Source organism: Hippopotamus amphibius, chromosome X (genome assembly GCF_030028045.1).
Source record: "Hippopotamus amphibius kiboko isolate mHipAmp2 chromosome X, mHipAmp2.hap2, whole genome shotgun sequence".
Lineage (NCBI taxonomy): Eukaryota > Metazoa > Chordata > Mammalia > Artiodactyla > Hippopotamidae > Hippopotamus > Hippopotamus amphibius.
Window position 1 is genome coordinate 71660823 of NC_080203.1, and position 12398 is coordinate 71673220.

Consider the following 12398-nt stretch of genomic DNA (forward strand, 5'->3'; position numbering starts at 1 on the left):
GCTGTTGCTGTGAGTGGGGGCTACTCTTCGTTGTGGTGTGCGGGCTTCTCATTGTGGTGGCTTTTCTTGTTGCAGAACACAGGCTGTAGGCACATGGGCTTCAGTAGTTGTGGTGCACGGGCTCAATAGTTGTGGCTTGTGGGCTCTAGAGCACAGGCTGAATAGTTGTGGTGCATGTGCTTAGTTGCTCCATGGCATGTGGGATCTTCCTGGAGCAGGGATCAAACCCGTGTCCTCTGCATTGGCAGGTGGATTCTTAACCACTGCGCCACCTAGGAAGTCCCTATTTTACTTTTAATCTATATGTATCTTTATATTTATTGTGGGTTTCTTGAAGACAACATATAGTTGGGTCTTGTTTTTTGAACCATTCTAACAACTTCTGTCTTTTAATTGGTGCACTTAGACCATTGATATTCAAGTTGGTTATTGATATAGGTGGATTACCATCTGCCATATTCATTACTATTTTCTGTTTGTTGCCCTTATTCTCTGTTCCTATTTTTTTTAAGCTCTTTATTGGAATATAATTGCTTTACACTCTTGTACCAGCTTTTGAGGTATACCAAAGTGAATCAGCTGTATTTATACATATATCCCCATATCCCCTCCCTCCTGCAACTCCCTCCCACTCTCCCTGTCCTGGCCCTCTAAGGCATCACCCATCATCAAGTTGATCTCCCTTTGTTATACAGCAACTTCCCACTACCTATCTATTTTACAGCTGATAGTGTACATATGCCTATGCTACTCTCTCACTTCGTCTCAGCTTCCCCTTTGCCCCCTGCCCCCCAACCCCATGTCCTCCAGTCCATTCTCTGCATATGCATCCTTATTCTTGCCCTGTCACTGGGTTCATCAGTACCATTTTTTTTTTAGATTCCATATATATGAGTTAGCATACAGTATTTGTTTTTCTCTTTCTGGCTTACTTCACTCTGTGTGACAGACTCTAGGTCCATTCACTTCACTACCAACAGCTCAATTCCATCCCTTTTTATGGCTGAGTAATATTCCATTGTATATATGTGCCACATCTTCTTTATCCATTCATCTGTTGATGGGCATTTAGGTTGCTTCCATGTCCTGTCTATTGTAAATAGTGCTGCAGTGAACATTACGGTTCTGTTCCTATTTTTGTCTTCCAATCTTTTTCTGTTTTTTTGTGGCTTTATTCGACCATTTTATATGATTCTAATTTTCTCTCCTTTCTTAGTATATTATACTTTCTTTTTTGCTTTTTTCAGTTGTTGACCTAGAGTTGGCAATATACTTTTATAGCTAATCCAAAGTCCACTTTCAAATAACACTATACCATTTCATGGGTAGTGTGAATACCTTATAATAAAATACTCCTAATCCACCCCTTCCATCCCTTGTATCATTTCTGTCATTAAGTTAACTTATATATAGGCACGTACACACACACACACACACACAATTGAATACATTGCTGGTATTATTTTGAACAAACTGTTATGTTTTAGATTAAGAATAAGAAAAGCAAAAGTTTTTATTTTACCTTCACTTACTCCCTCTTCAGTCCCTCCCTTAATTTATGTACATCCAAGTTTCTGACCTACCTTATTTTCCTTCTCTCTAAAGAACTTCTTTTAACGTTTCTTGTAAGGGATTCCCTCAATTTTTGTTTGTTTGAAAAAGTCTTTTTTTTCCTTAACTTTTGAAGAATAATTTCACAGAGTACAGAATTCTCTAAGTTGGTATTGTTTTTTCCTCTCAACACTTTAAACATTTCCCTCACTCTCTTCTTGTTTCTGAAAAGAAGTTGAATGTAATTCTTATCTCTCTTCCTCTATGGGTAAAGCTTTTATTCTTCTGCCTTCTTTCAGAGTTTTTCTTTATCTTTGATTTCTTTGAGTTAAATTATATGCCTGGGCATAGTTTTACTGGCATTTATCCTGCCTCATGTTCTTAGAGCATCCTGGATCTGTGATTTGGAGTCTGACGTTACCTTGGGTTATTCTCAGTCATTAAATATTTCTTCTGTTTCTTTCTTTTTCTTCTGGTTTTCCCATTATGTGTATGTTATACCTTTTGTGATTGGCCCACAGTCCTTGGATATTCTGTTCTGTTTTAGATTTTTTTTTTTGTCTTTGTTCTCTTTGCTTTTCAGTTTTCGAGGATTCTATTGATAGATCCTCTAGCTCAGAGATTCCACAGCCATGTCCAGTGTGCTAAGTCCATCAAAGGCATTCTTCATTTCTGTTACAGTAGTTTTCATTTCTGACATTTCTTTTTGGTTCTTTTTAGGATTTCCATCTCTCTGCTTACATTAACCATCTGTTTTTGCATGCTCTCTACTTTATCCATTAGAGGTATTAGCATATTAATCAGTTTTGTAAAAAATTCCTGGTATGATAATTCCAACATCCCTGCCTAATCTGGTTCTGATACTTGCTCTATGTCTTCAAATTGTGTTTTATTTTACATTTGATATCCCTTGTAAGTTTTTCTTCATAGCCAGACATGATGTACTGGATGAAAGGAACTTCTGTAAAATGGCCTTTAGTAATGTGGTGTGAGGGGAGGGGTATGTTTTATAGTCCTATAATTAGATCTCAGTCTTTTAGTGGGCATATTCCTCTGGACTGTGAACTTCACAAGAGTTTGTCAGTTTTTTTCATCCCCTCTTAGAGGCCAGGATGGCTGGAGTTAACTACAGTTCAGTATTTCCCTTCTTCCAGGTCAGTTACGCTCTGATAATACCCCAGAAGGTTAGGCTCTGGTTAACTAGTTTCCTCTGAGGGCAGACTTTGTTAAGAAGACCAGAGTTCTCTGTGGTATTTCAGAATGTTTTCTTTTCCCCTCATCCTGACAGTAACATGAGGGGATTTTTCTCCAGTATTTACCGTGGGAACCTAGTCAAGCTCCTGGAGGTAAATCTCACAATATTTTTACCGCCCCTCCCCCCACAACAGGGGGTGCTTTTGGAGTTTTTAATTCTCAGAGTTGTCCACACTGAGCCTCCAATAATTTGTCAATTACAGGTCAGGCTTTCCTACTCTGGCAGTATTCCTGAGGCGGTTTCCACTTGTGGGTCTCTGCTCAGATAAGCTGTGGCTCCCTGTATTTTTGCTTGTCTGTCTCTCCAATCTTGGAGGCAGTTGTTTGCCCTGTGTCTTCCTCTCTCTTAGGGAATCCCAGAAGAATTGTCTACTTTTCAGTTTGTTCCGCTTTTTACTTGTGGATATGATAGAGTAGCAACTTCCAGGTCCTTACATGCAGAACAGGAAATCATAACTTTCAACTGTTTTGGTTTTTTTAAATTTTTGAGCCTTTATTAGACACATCTGAGATATAAATATGGACTCTTAAATAAGATAAAATTTAACTCTCTTATATAGCATCGTTATATCTATGCCACTTAGAAAAACATTAATGTGTAAAGAAGGTCAACAACTTTTAGAAAGGAATCATAACTAGTAAACTGAAAATTGTCAACACAAGGCAACATGCTAGTCAAATATTCTTTTATTAATTTTTTGGAGTATGGTTGCTTTACAGTGTTGTGTTAGCCTCCACTGCACAACAAAATGAATCAGCCATACAAATACAGATATCCCCTCCTTTTTGGACTTCCCTCCCATTTAGGTTACCACAGTGCATTAGGTAGAGTTCCCTGTGCTGTACAGTATCTTCCCATCAGTTGTCTATTTTATATATAGTATGAATAATGTATATGTGTCAATCCCAGTCTCCCAATTCCTCCCACCCCACCCCTTTCCCCCTTGGTATCCATACATTTGTCCTCTACGTCTCTGTCTCTATTTCTGCTTTGCAAATAAGGTCATCTATACCATTTTTCTAGATTCCATATATATGTTATTATACGATATTTGCTTTTCTCTTTCTGACTTACTTCACTCTTGTATTTTTAACTTCAGCGTCTGTACTAGGTCTTTCCCCTTTGCATATAAGGGGACATAGATGCAATCAGTAGATTCAAAGACATAGATTGAATTTTGTCTGCTTATAAATGTGTCTAACTCTTATATTTGGACATATTTTACTCAATTGTATAAAACATGAAAGGAAAGATTTGAGTATAACTTTTTTTTTTATAAATTTATTTATATATTTAATTGGTTGTGTTGGGTCTTTTTCTTTTTTTGCTGTGCGTGGGCTTTCTTTTTAGTTGCGGTGAGTGGGGGCTACTCTTCGTTGTGGTGCGCGGGCTCCTCATCGCCGTAGCTTCTCTTGTTGTGGAGCACGGGCTCTAGGCGCGTGGGCTTCAGTAGTTGCAGCACATGGGCTCAATAGTTGTGGCTCACGGGCTCTAAAGTGCAGGCTCAATAGGTGCGGCACACGGGCTTAGTGGCTCTGCGGCATGTGGGATCTTCCTGGACCAGGGATCGAATCTGTGTCCCCTGCATTGGCAGGCGGATTCTCAACCACTGCGCCACGTAGGAAGTGCTGAGTATAACTTCTTGCCGTACACCTTTACATGAATGACTTCCCAATCTGAAAATTCATTATGTCCCAAATGAAACTTCTGTCTCTCCCACTTCCACCCAAACCTGGTCCTGTTGCGTTCTGTGTCATTAGTGACACTTCATTGTCATTCCTCTTTTTCTACAACATCCATCATCCTTTACTTCCAAGGCCTTCATCTTCTTTCATTTGAACTGATGTAGTAGCCTTTTAACTGGTTCATTTAACCATCTGTATAATACTCTATATTGCCTGCCATAACAGTTCCTAGAGGTTTTTTATAGAGGGTATTAATAAGAATACTTGGGGGAAAATAATATTTGGGAAATCTTAGTTTAAACAAAATTAAGTTTTATTTTTTACTTCAGGGTATCAAGAACTATGAAGGGTCTTGAGGCTTTATTCTACTTGCAAGCTAACAAGTTACCCTGCCACATTTTCATAGGTGCTCACAGATGACATGACACTCCTGGGTCAGAGTTAAAGGACTTTATTACTCACAACAGCAACAATATCCAAAGTAGCAGCACTTTATTGCACTGGTTCTCTAAGCCCCATTTCCCAGAGGACAGTGCAAAGCAAACGAGTGGGTTGCATTATGGAAAAGGAACTCTAAGCTTTGGGAATCCAATCATCATGCTCATAAACTACAAAAGGATCTATTTTTTGTTTTTTGATAGTAGTTATCCTAATGAGTGTGAGATGGTTTTCATTGTGGTTTTGATTTGTAATTCTTTAATGATTAGTGATGTAGAACATCTTTTCATGTGCTTGTTGGCAATTTCTATATCTTTTTTGAGAAATGTCTGTCCATATCCCAGTTTTTAATCAGTTTGTTTGTTGTTTAGTTGTAGAAGTTCTTTATGTGTTCTGGATATTAGTCTCTTATCAGATATATGATTTGTAGATATTTTCTCCCATTCCATTGATTGCTTTTTCACTGTGTTGATTGTGTCTTTAGCCTACAAGATATTTTTAAAGAGTTGATTTGATATAAAGATGTTATACTAGTAATCATGGAAATACAAATTGCAATAATGGTGATACACAATATTTACCCATCAGATCAGCTTTTGGCAAGAATGTAGGGAAACAAATACCTTCTTACATTGCCGGGCAGGAGTATAAATTGGTACAGCCACTTTTTAAAAACTAATTAATTAATTTATTTGCTGCATTGGGTCTTCATTGCTACACATGTGCTTTCTCTAGTTGCGGTGAGCAGGGACTACTCTAAATTGTGGTGCGCGGGCTCCTCATTGCGGTGGCTTCTCTTGTTGCAGAGCACAGGCTCTAGGTGTGTGGGCTTCAGTAGTTGCAGCACATGGGCTCAATGATTGTGGCTCATGGGCTCTAGAGCACAAGCTCAATAGTTGTGGCACACAGGTTTAGTTGCTCCACGGCATGTGGGATCTTCCTGGAGCAGGGATCGAACCCATGTCCCCCGCATTGGCAGGTGGATTCTTAACCACTGTGCCACCTAGAAAGTCCAGTACAGCCACTTTTGAAGGCAAGTTGGCTTTATCTATTTTAATTTAAAATGTTTCTGCCCTATGAACTAATTATTCCATTTCTAGAGAAACACTCTCACATGTATACAGGGAGATATGTTCATGGCTGTTCATTACAACATCATTTTTATTTTTTTTAAACTTATTTATTTTTATTTATTTATTGGCTGCATTGGGTCTTCGTTGCTGCAAGTGGGGGCTACTCTTCGTTGTGGTGCACAGACTCCTCATTGTAGTGGCTTCTCTTGTTGTGGAGCATGGGCCCTAGGCGCGTGGGCTTCAATAGTTGTGGCACATGGGCTCAGTAGTTGTGGCTCACGGGCTCTAGAGCACAGGATCAATAGTTGTGGCGCACAGGCTTAGTTGCTCCGTGGCATATGGAATCTTCCCAGGGCAGGGCTCGAACCCATGTCCCCTGCATTGGCAGGCAGATTCTTAACTACTGCGCCACCTAGGAAGTCCTACAACATCATTTTTAATTGGAAAAAGGAAAAAAAATTGAAATGCCAACAATAGCATAATTACTTAATGAACTATGAGAGTGAGGTTGATATATATGTACTATCATGTGTAGATCTCTCAAACGTGGTTGAATAAAAAAAGCAAATTGCAGAATATTACAGTTAATGTGATACCATTGTGTTAAAATAAGGCAGACACAAAGCAATATTATATGTTTTCTGTTGGTACATACACATGTATATGAATAAATTCAGAATGGTCTAGAAATGGTGATAGTGGATGCCAGAATGGACTGGGGTTGGTCCTTATAACCCTGTAATTTTTTATTTTTAATTTTATAAGGGAAATGGTATTCATATATTACCTAGTTCTTTTAGAGACGTATATATTTTAAATCCAAAGTGGTACAATAGTCCCCCTTTATCCACAGGGGAGATATTCTAAGACCCTGAAACTGCAGATATTACTGAACCCTATACGTAACTATTTTTTTTCCTATACATGCATACATACATACATACCTATGGTAAAGTTTAGTTTATAAATTAGGCACAGTAAGAGATTAGCAATAATAATAATAGAATAGAAGAATTAAACAATATACCGTAATCAGTTATGTGAATGTGGTTTCTCTCAAAATATCTTATTGTACAAATTTACCTTTTCCATCTTATCTTTTCTACCTTAATTAAGCACTTATCACTTCCTATAACTGTAATTTTTGCAGCTGAGGTGGAACAGGAAAATTAGCACAAATTTTTTTTCCTTCTTCACAATTTCATGAAAGTTCATTCTTACCCTAGGTCTTAGCAACCTCAGCATATGATTTTTTTCTTTGCCTTATTAAGTCGAGAACTTTCACCTTTTCACTTAAAGGAATCACTTTATAGCTTCTCTTTGGCATATCTGAATTGCCAGCGTCACTACTCTTGCGTTTGGGGGCTATTATTAAGTAAAATAAGGGTTACTTGAACATAAGCATTGTGATACCACAACAGTTGATCTGATAACCAAGAGTAAGTGACTTATGGGTGGGATGTGCTGGACAAAGGGATGATTTACTTCCTGGGTGAGATGGGAAGAGATATTTCATCACACTGCTCAGAACGGCTGCAATTTAAAATTTTTGAATTGTTTATTTTTGGACTTTTCCATTTAGTATTTTCAGACTGCAGTTGCTAATGGGTAACTGAAACTGTGGAAAGTGAAAGTGCAGGCAAGTGGGGACTACTGTATAGCTAAATAAATATTGAAGAGTTTGGCCTAAAATTTGGGCAGCAGTTTGGTGGCATGAACACTATCCAGGGTCTGGTTCTTAAGTTTTGCAGACTCAAATGGAATTTTTAACAGTGTAGCCAGAATTTATCTAGCTCTGCAGACTTTGTGTACACTCACCAAACCATAAAAATCCATGGACAGGGACTTCCTAGGTGGCGCAATGGTTAAGAATCCACCTGCCAGTGCAGGGGACACGGGTTTGATCCCTGGTCCAGGAAGACCCCACATGCTGCGGAGCAGCTAAGCCCGTGCTCCACAACGAGCCTGCGCTCTAGAGCCCATGAGCCACAGCTACTGAGCCCATGTGCCACAAGAGCCCATACCCCTGCAACAAGAGCCACCACAATGAAGAGTAGCCTCTGCTCGCTGCAACTAGAGAAAGCCCATGTGCAGCCACAAAGACCCAATGCAGCCAATAAATAAATAAATAAATAAATAAATAAATAAATTTATTTTAAAAAAATCCATGGACATTGGTAACCAAAGAGCTAATCTTTTAATTCACTAATTCACCATATTTTACTGCCAAGGAGACCAAAAAATAATCATATCCACAAATCAGTATACCCTCTCCCCTTAGGGTAAAGTCTAAAAAATTTAGTTAGAAGGGTTACTATAAGTACAGAATCAAAGCAAGGGAGTGGGTTATTTTATTGGTTGATATCTTTAAGATATAATTGTTTTATATAAGCCAATCTCCATTAAAGGGTTACCTGCTGAGAGGACCTGAATGCTTGCATCTGTTGATCAACATCTTTTCCCTGGACTTAGACTTTCTATTTTCCACAAATATAGTTATATCACGTCAGGAAAGATATAATGCAAATGAGTAGGTCATAGATTCTTTACCTTAGCAATTCCAGCGTTATCTTCTTAAGAGTACCATGGTCTCGTGATAGAGAACAGAGAAATGTGATGCTTATCACTAAACATTTAAGAACCTTTTATTTTTTATGTATTTATTTTTAAGTTTTATTTATTTATTTAGTTTGTTTATTGGCTGCACTGGGTCTTTGTTGCTGCACACGGGCTTTCTCTGATTGTGGTGAGCGGGGGCTACTCGTCATTGTGGTGCATGGGCTCCTCATTGCGGTGGCCTCTCTTGTTGCAGAGCATGGGCCCTAGGCAATTGGGTTTCAGTAGTTGTGGCACATGGGCTCAATAGTTGTGGCTCACAAGCTCTAGAGCACAGGCTCAATAGTTGTGGCATACGGGCTTAGTTGCTCTGTGGCATGTGGGATCTTCCCAGAGCAGGGCTCAAACCCACGTCCCCTGCATTGGCAGGTGGATTCTTAACCACTGCGCCATGTAGGAAGTCCCTATGAACCTTTTAGAATTGACTATTTCTCATATTGGTTACCATTTTGTATTGGCTTTCACTACAATAGAGCACTCTCTAATCCTGATCTTGTTTCCTCCAAATGGAGAATGTGCTCTTAGGGGAATTCCCTGGCGGTCCAGTGGTTAAGACTGCACTTTCACTGCAGGGAGCACAGTTTCAATCCCTGGTCAGGGAACTAAAGGTCCTACATGCCACACCTCATGGCCAAAAAATAAATAAATAGAGAATGTGCTCTATTTGGAGCTTATCTAGGCTACATGAGACAACTTTAGTTCTCATAAATGTGTTCTTTTTGCATAATCTCTGAACAGATTAAAGTGATTGTGGTATGGGAGATTTTCCATTCTAAAGGAGTAAAATATAGGTTTCTTAGCTAGAAATCTATATTTGGTCAGTAAAGTGTACTGGTTAAGGTCACAAATAGCCTTGGGTTTGAATCCTGCCTCCATCACTTACCACTTTCCTTAGGCAAATCACTTAACCTGCCTAAACCTGGGCTTCCTCATCTTTGTAAAATGCCTAAATTTCAAGATAATATTTGCTGTTAAGATTCTTGGTAATTTATGTTTTCATGGACTACTTTTTATTCAGCTAAACATGAATTCAGCTCCAACTTTCATCAACTTTCCTGCAAAAGGGAAGCCCAAACGGGGTGATACATATGAGTTGCAGGTGCGTGGATTTTCAGCTGAGCAGATTGCCCGGTGGATTGCTGACAGAACTGATGTCAATGTAAGTTTCCTTGCTTTGTACAATAGAAAGTTACTTTGTCGTTATCACTTTGAATCTTTCTGGGAGATTGTCCCCACTAGGGACAGTTGGTCTTGTCCGCATATTGCTAAGGTGGTGATAGTTTGTCAGTCCCTTCATAAGGAGCATTTAACAGAATCATCCTGATGAAAGATTGACATTACAAAACATCCTCTATTACTTAGTCAGTTCAGCATGGAAACCATTTTATTGTCCTTATTAAGCCCATGGACTATCTAGTTGTACTTGGCAAATAGTTCCTAATCTAAAAGATGTTATGTTGTGGTTAAAGAGAATATTGTATCCATCCCATTTTAGAATACATTGTAGACTATTTTCATTAGGCTGAAAAGAAAAGTGTAGTTTTTCTTGAAAGTAACCACACTAATTTTGATTGCTTTCATTTCAGATTATTTTGACCTATATAATTCATGAATAAATTTCATACTTTAAAATGTTTTTCTCTCCTTTTCATTAGATTAGAGTAATTAGACCCCCAAATTATGCTGGTCCCCTTATGTTGGGATTGCTTTTGGCTGTTATTGGTGGACTTGTGTATCTTCGAAGAAGCAATATGGAATTTCTCTTTAATAAAACTGGATGGGCTTTTGCGGCTCTGGTGAGTGAATTTTAGAATAAAAATTGTTTGAATAAAACTCCTGATATTACATTGTTAGGTGGCACTTTGTTTATTTCCTACCTGTGGGAAAAGATTTTATGTATTTTTATTTTATACCTTAGAATCAGTTTGTTTCCTCCGTTATCTGATTAGGATGGCCAGAACTTGAAGGAACTCATTGTACCCAGTTTTTATTCAACCTGAAAGACTGTCACCCCTATGAAAACCTCCAGTTCTTTTGAAAATATTCCTCTAAAAGCCTTTTCATTATTCAATTTTAAACTTGTGTCAATTTATAATTTTAAAACAGTGTTTTCCTTTCAAACTAAATATTATTGACTTGTGATCCTTGTGATAAAATGTAAGCCTTTTATCTTTTATCATTTATCTGAAAATATTTTTTTCATGTATTACTTGAGAGGATACACTTTTCGTACACCTATTAGTCTAATCAAGGTGGGAACAGCTACACCATGTTATATGAGTATTTCATGATTTTTTTTCCTAGTGTTTTGTGCTTGCTATGACATCTGGTCAAATGTGGAACCATATAAGAGGACCACCATATGCTCACAAGAATCCACACACAGGACATGTGGTAAGGGAAAGTCCAGGATTTCTTTTCATTGTATACCAAAGTTAACCTTAATTATTATTATCCTGTGAGATCATTGCCAGCATATGAAGGAACTAGATTTAGTTTTGACTTTTTAATCTCTCTGTATTAATGAGCATCAGCAAAAAAGCTGTGCATTTATCTTAAAAGTGGGAAGTTTCTTATCCCATTTGGTAAGTTCTTTTGAGTAAGCTGGCTAAGAATGAAAGTCAGCCTTCAACTAAATAGAATAATAGATGATCAAGTGCTTGAGCATCTATAGTTTCTAGGCACTGTACTAGGTATTATTAGATACAGTGATAAGATATAGTCCCTGTTTCCATGGAGATTGTATTGTACTTCATGGGCTTATAAACTGAAATACTAGTTTTCTTATATATTCTGTTGTTGAAAACATAGTATAAGTGCAGTGAATAAGTACACATAGATATAAGTACAAATAGATAATAAATAACACAGAAATAGCTTTCATTTTAGTCAGAATTTTTACTGATGAATGCCACAGATCCAGTGCTTACATACATCAGGTGAATTAATAATTTCATAATGTTTGAAAATAGGCAATTTTAGGATTAAATTAGCAAAATTTAATGTATATTTAAAGATTAAATTTTGTCTTTTTTTCCCCCAGAACTATATCCATGGAAGCAGCCAAGCCCAGTTTGTAGCTGAAACACACATTGTTCTTCTGTTTAGTATCCTCTTTATAATAAGTTGGAGCCACATTTTAATTTGTTTTCTCACATTCTAGTATTCTCTCTACAGTATTTGGCTGAGGCTGCTTTCTTATTAATGCAAGTCATAATATCTTTGGAATCATATTACTGTGTCATCTGTCTTAGCCCTATCAGCTAAAGACCACCAGGGACAAACCTGCAAGTCTGATAAAGCCAAGTTTATTGGATCATTGCTATAAGGGAGACTACAAATCAGAGGAACCATGGGATATCTTCCCTAAGGAAAGATAGAGTTGTTATAGGATTTAAGGAAAGGTGGAGCTTAGATGAAATGTAAATGAAGGGATGTTTTGATAAGCTCAAAGCAAAGCCAGGCTAAGTGTAAAGGGGTCAGAATCAGGTCTGGACTGTGAAGTGGACCCAGGGTTCTGTTTCTGTTTTTTTTTCAGATTATATTCCATTTTAGGTTATTACAAGATATTGAATATAATTCCCTGTTCTACACAGTAAATCCTTGTTGCTTATCTATTTCATGTATAGTAGTTTGTATTTGTTAGTCCCATACCCCTAATTTGTCCCTCCCTCTCCCCTTTCATAACCATAAGTTTGTTTTCTATGTTTATGAGTCTTTCTATTTTGTATATAGATTCATATACATATTTCATATATATATTCATATATATGCATATAT

At 37.7% G+C, this 12398-nt stretch overlaps 1 protein-coding gene across 2 annotated transcripts in view; it reads left to right on the forward strand.

Annotated features, from left to right (window-relative positions):
- Positions 1-12398, forward strand: part of MAGT1 (magnesium transporter 1) — a 44877-nt gene that overhangs the window by 18083 nt on the left and 14396 nt on the right. For both annotated transcript variants that reach the window (XM_057718586.1, XM_057718587.1), the window contains exons 4-7: positions 9637-9777; positions 10274-10414; positions 10923-11012; positions 11662-11725. In XM_057718586.1, the coding sequence (XP_057574569.1) occupies positions 9637-9777; positions 10274-10414; positions 10923-11012; positions 11662-11725 (436 nt within the window). The remainder of the gene's footprint in view (positions 1-9636; positions 9778-10273; positions 10415-10922; positions 11013-11661; positions 11726-12398) is intronic.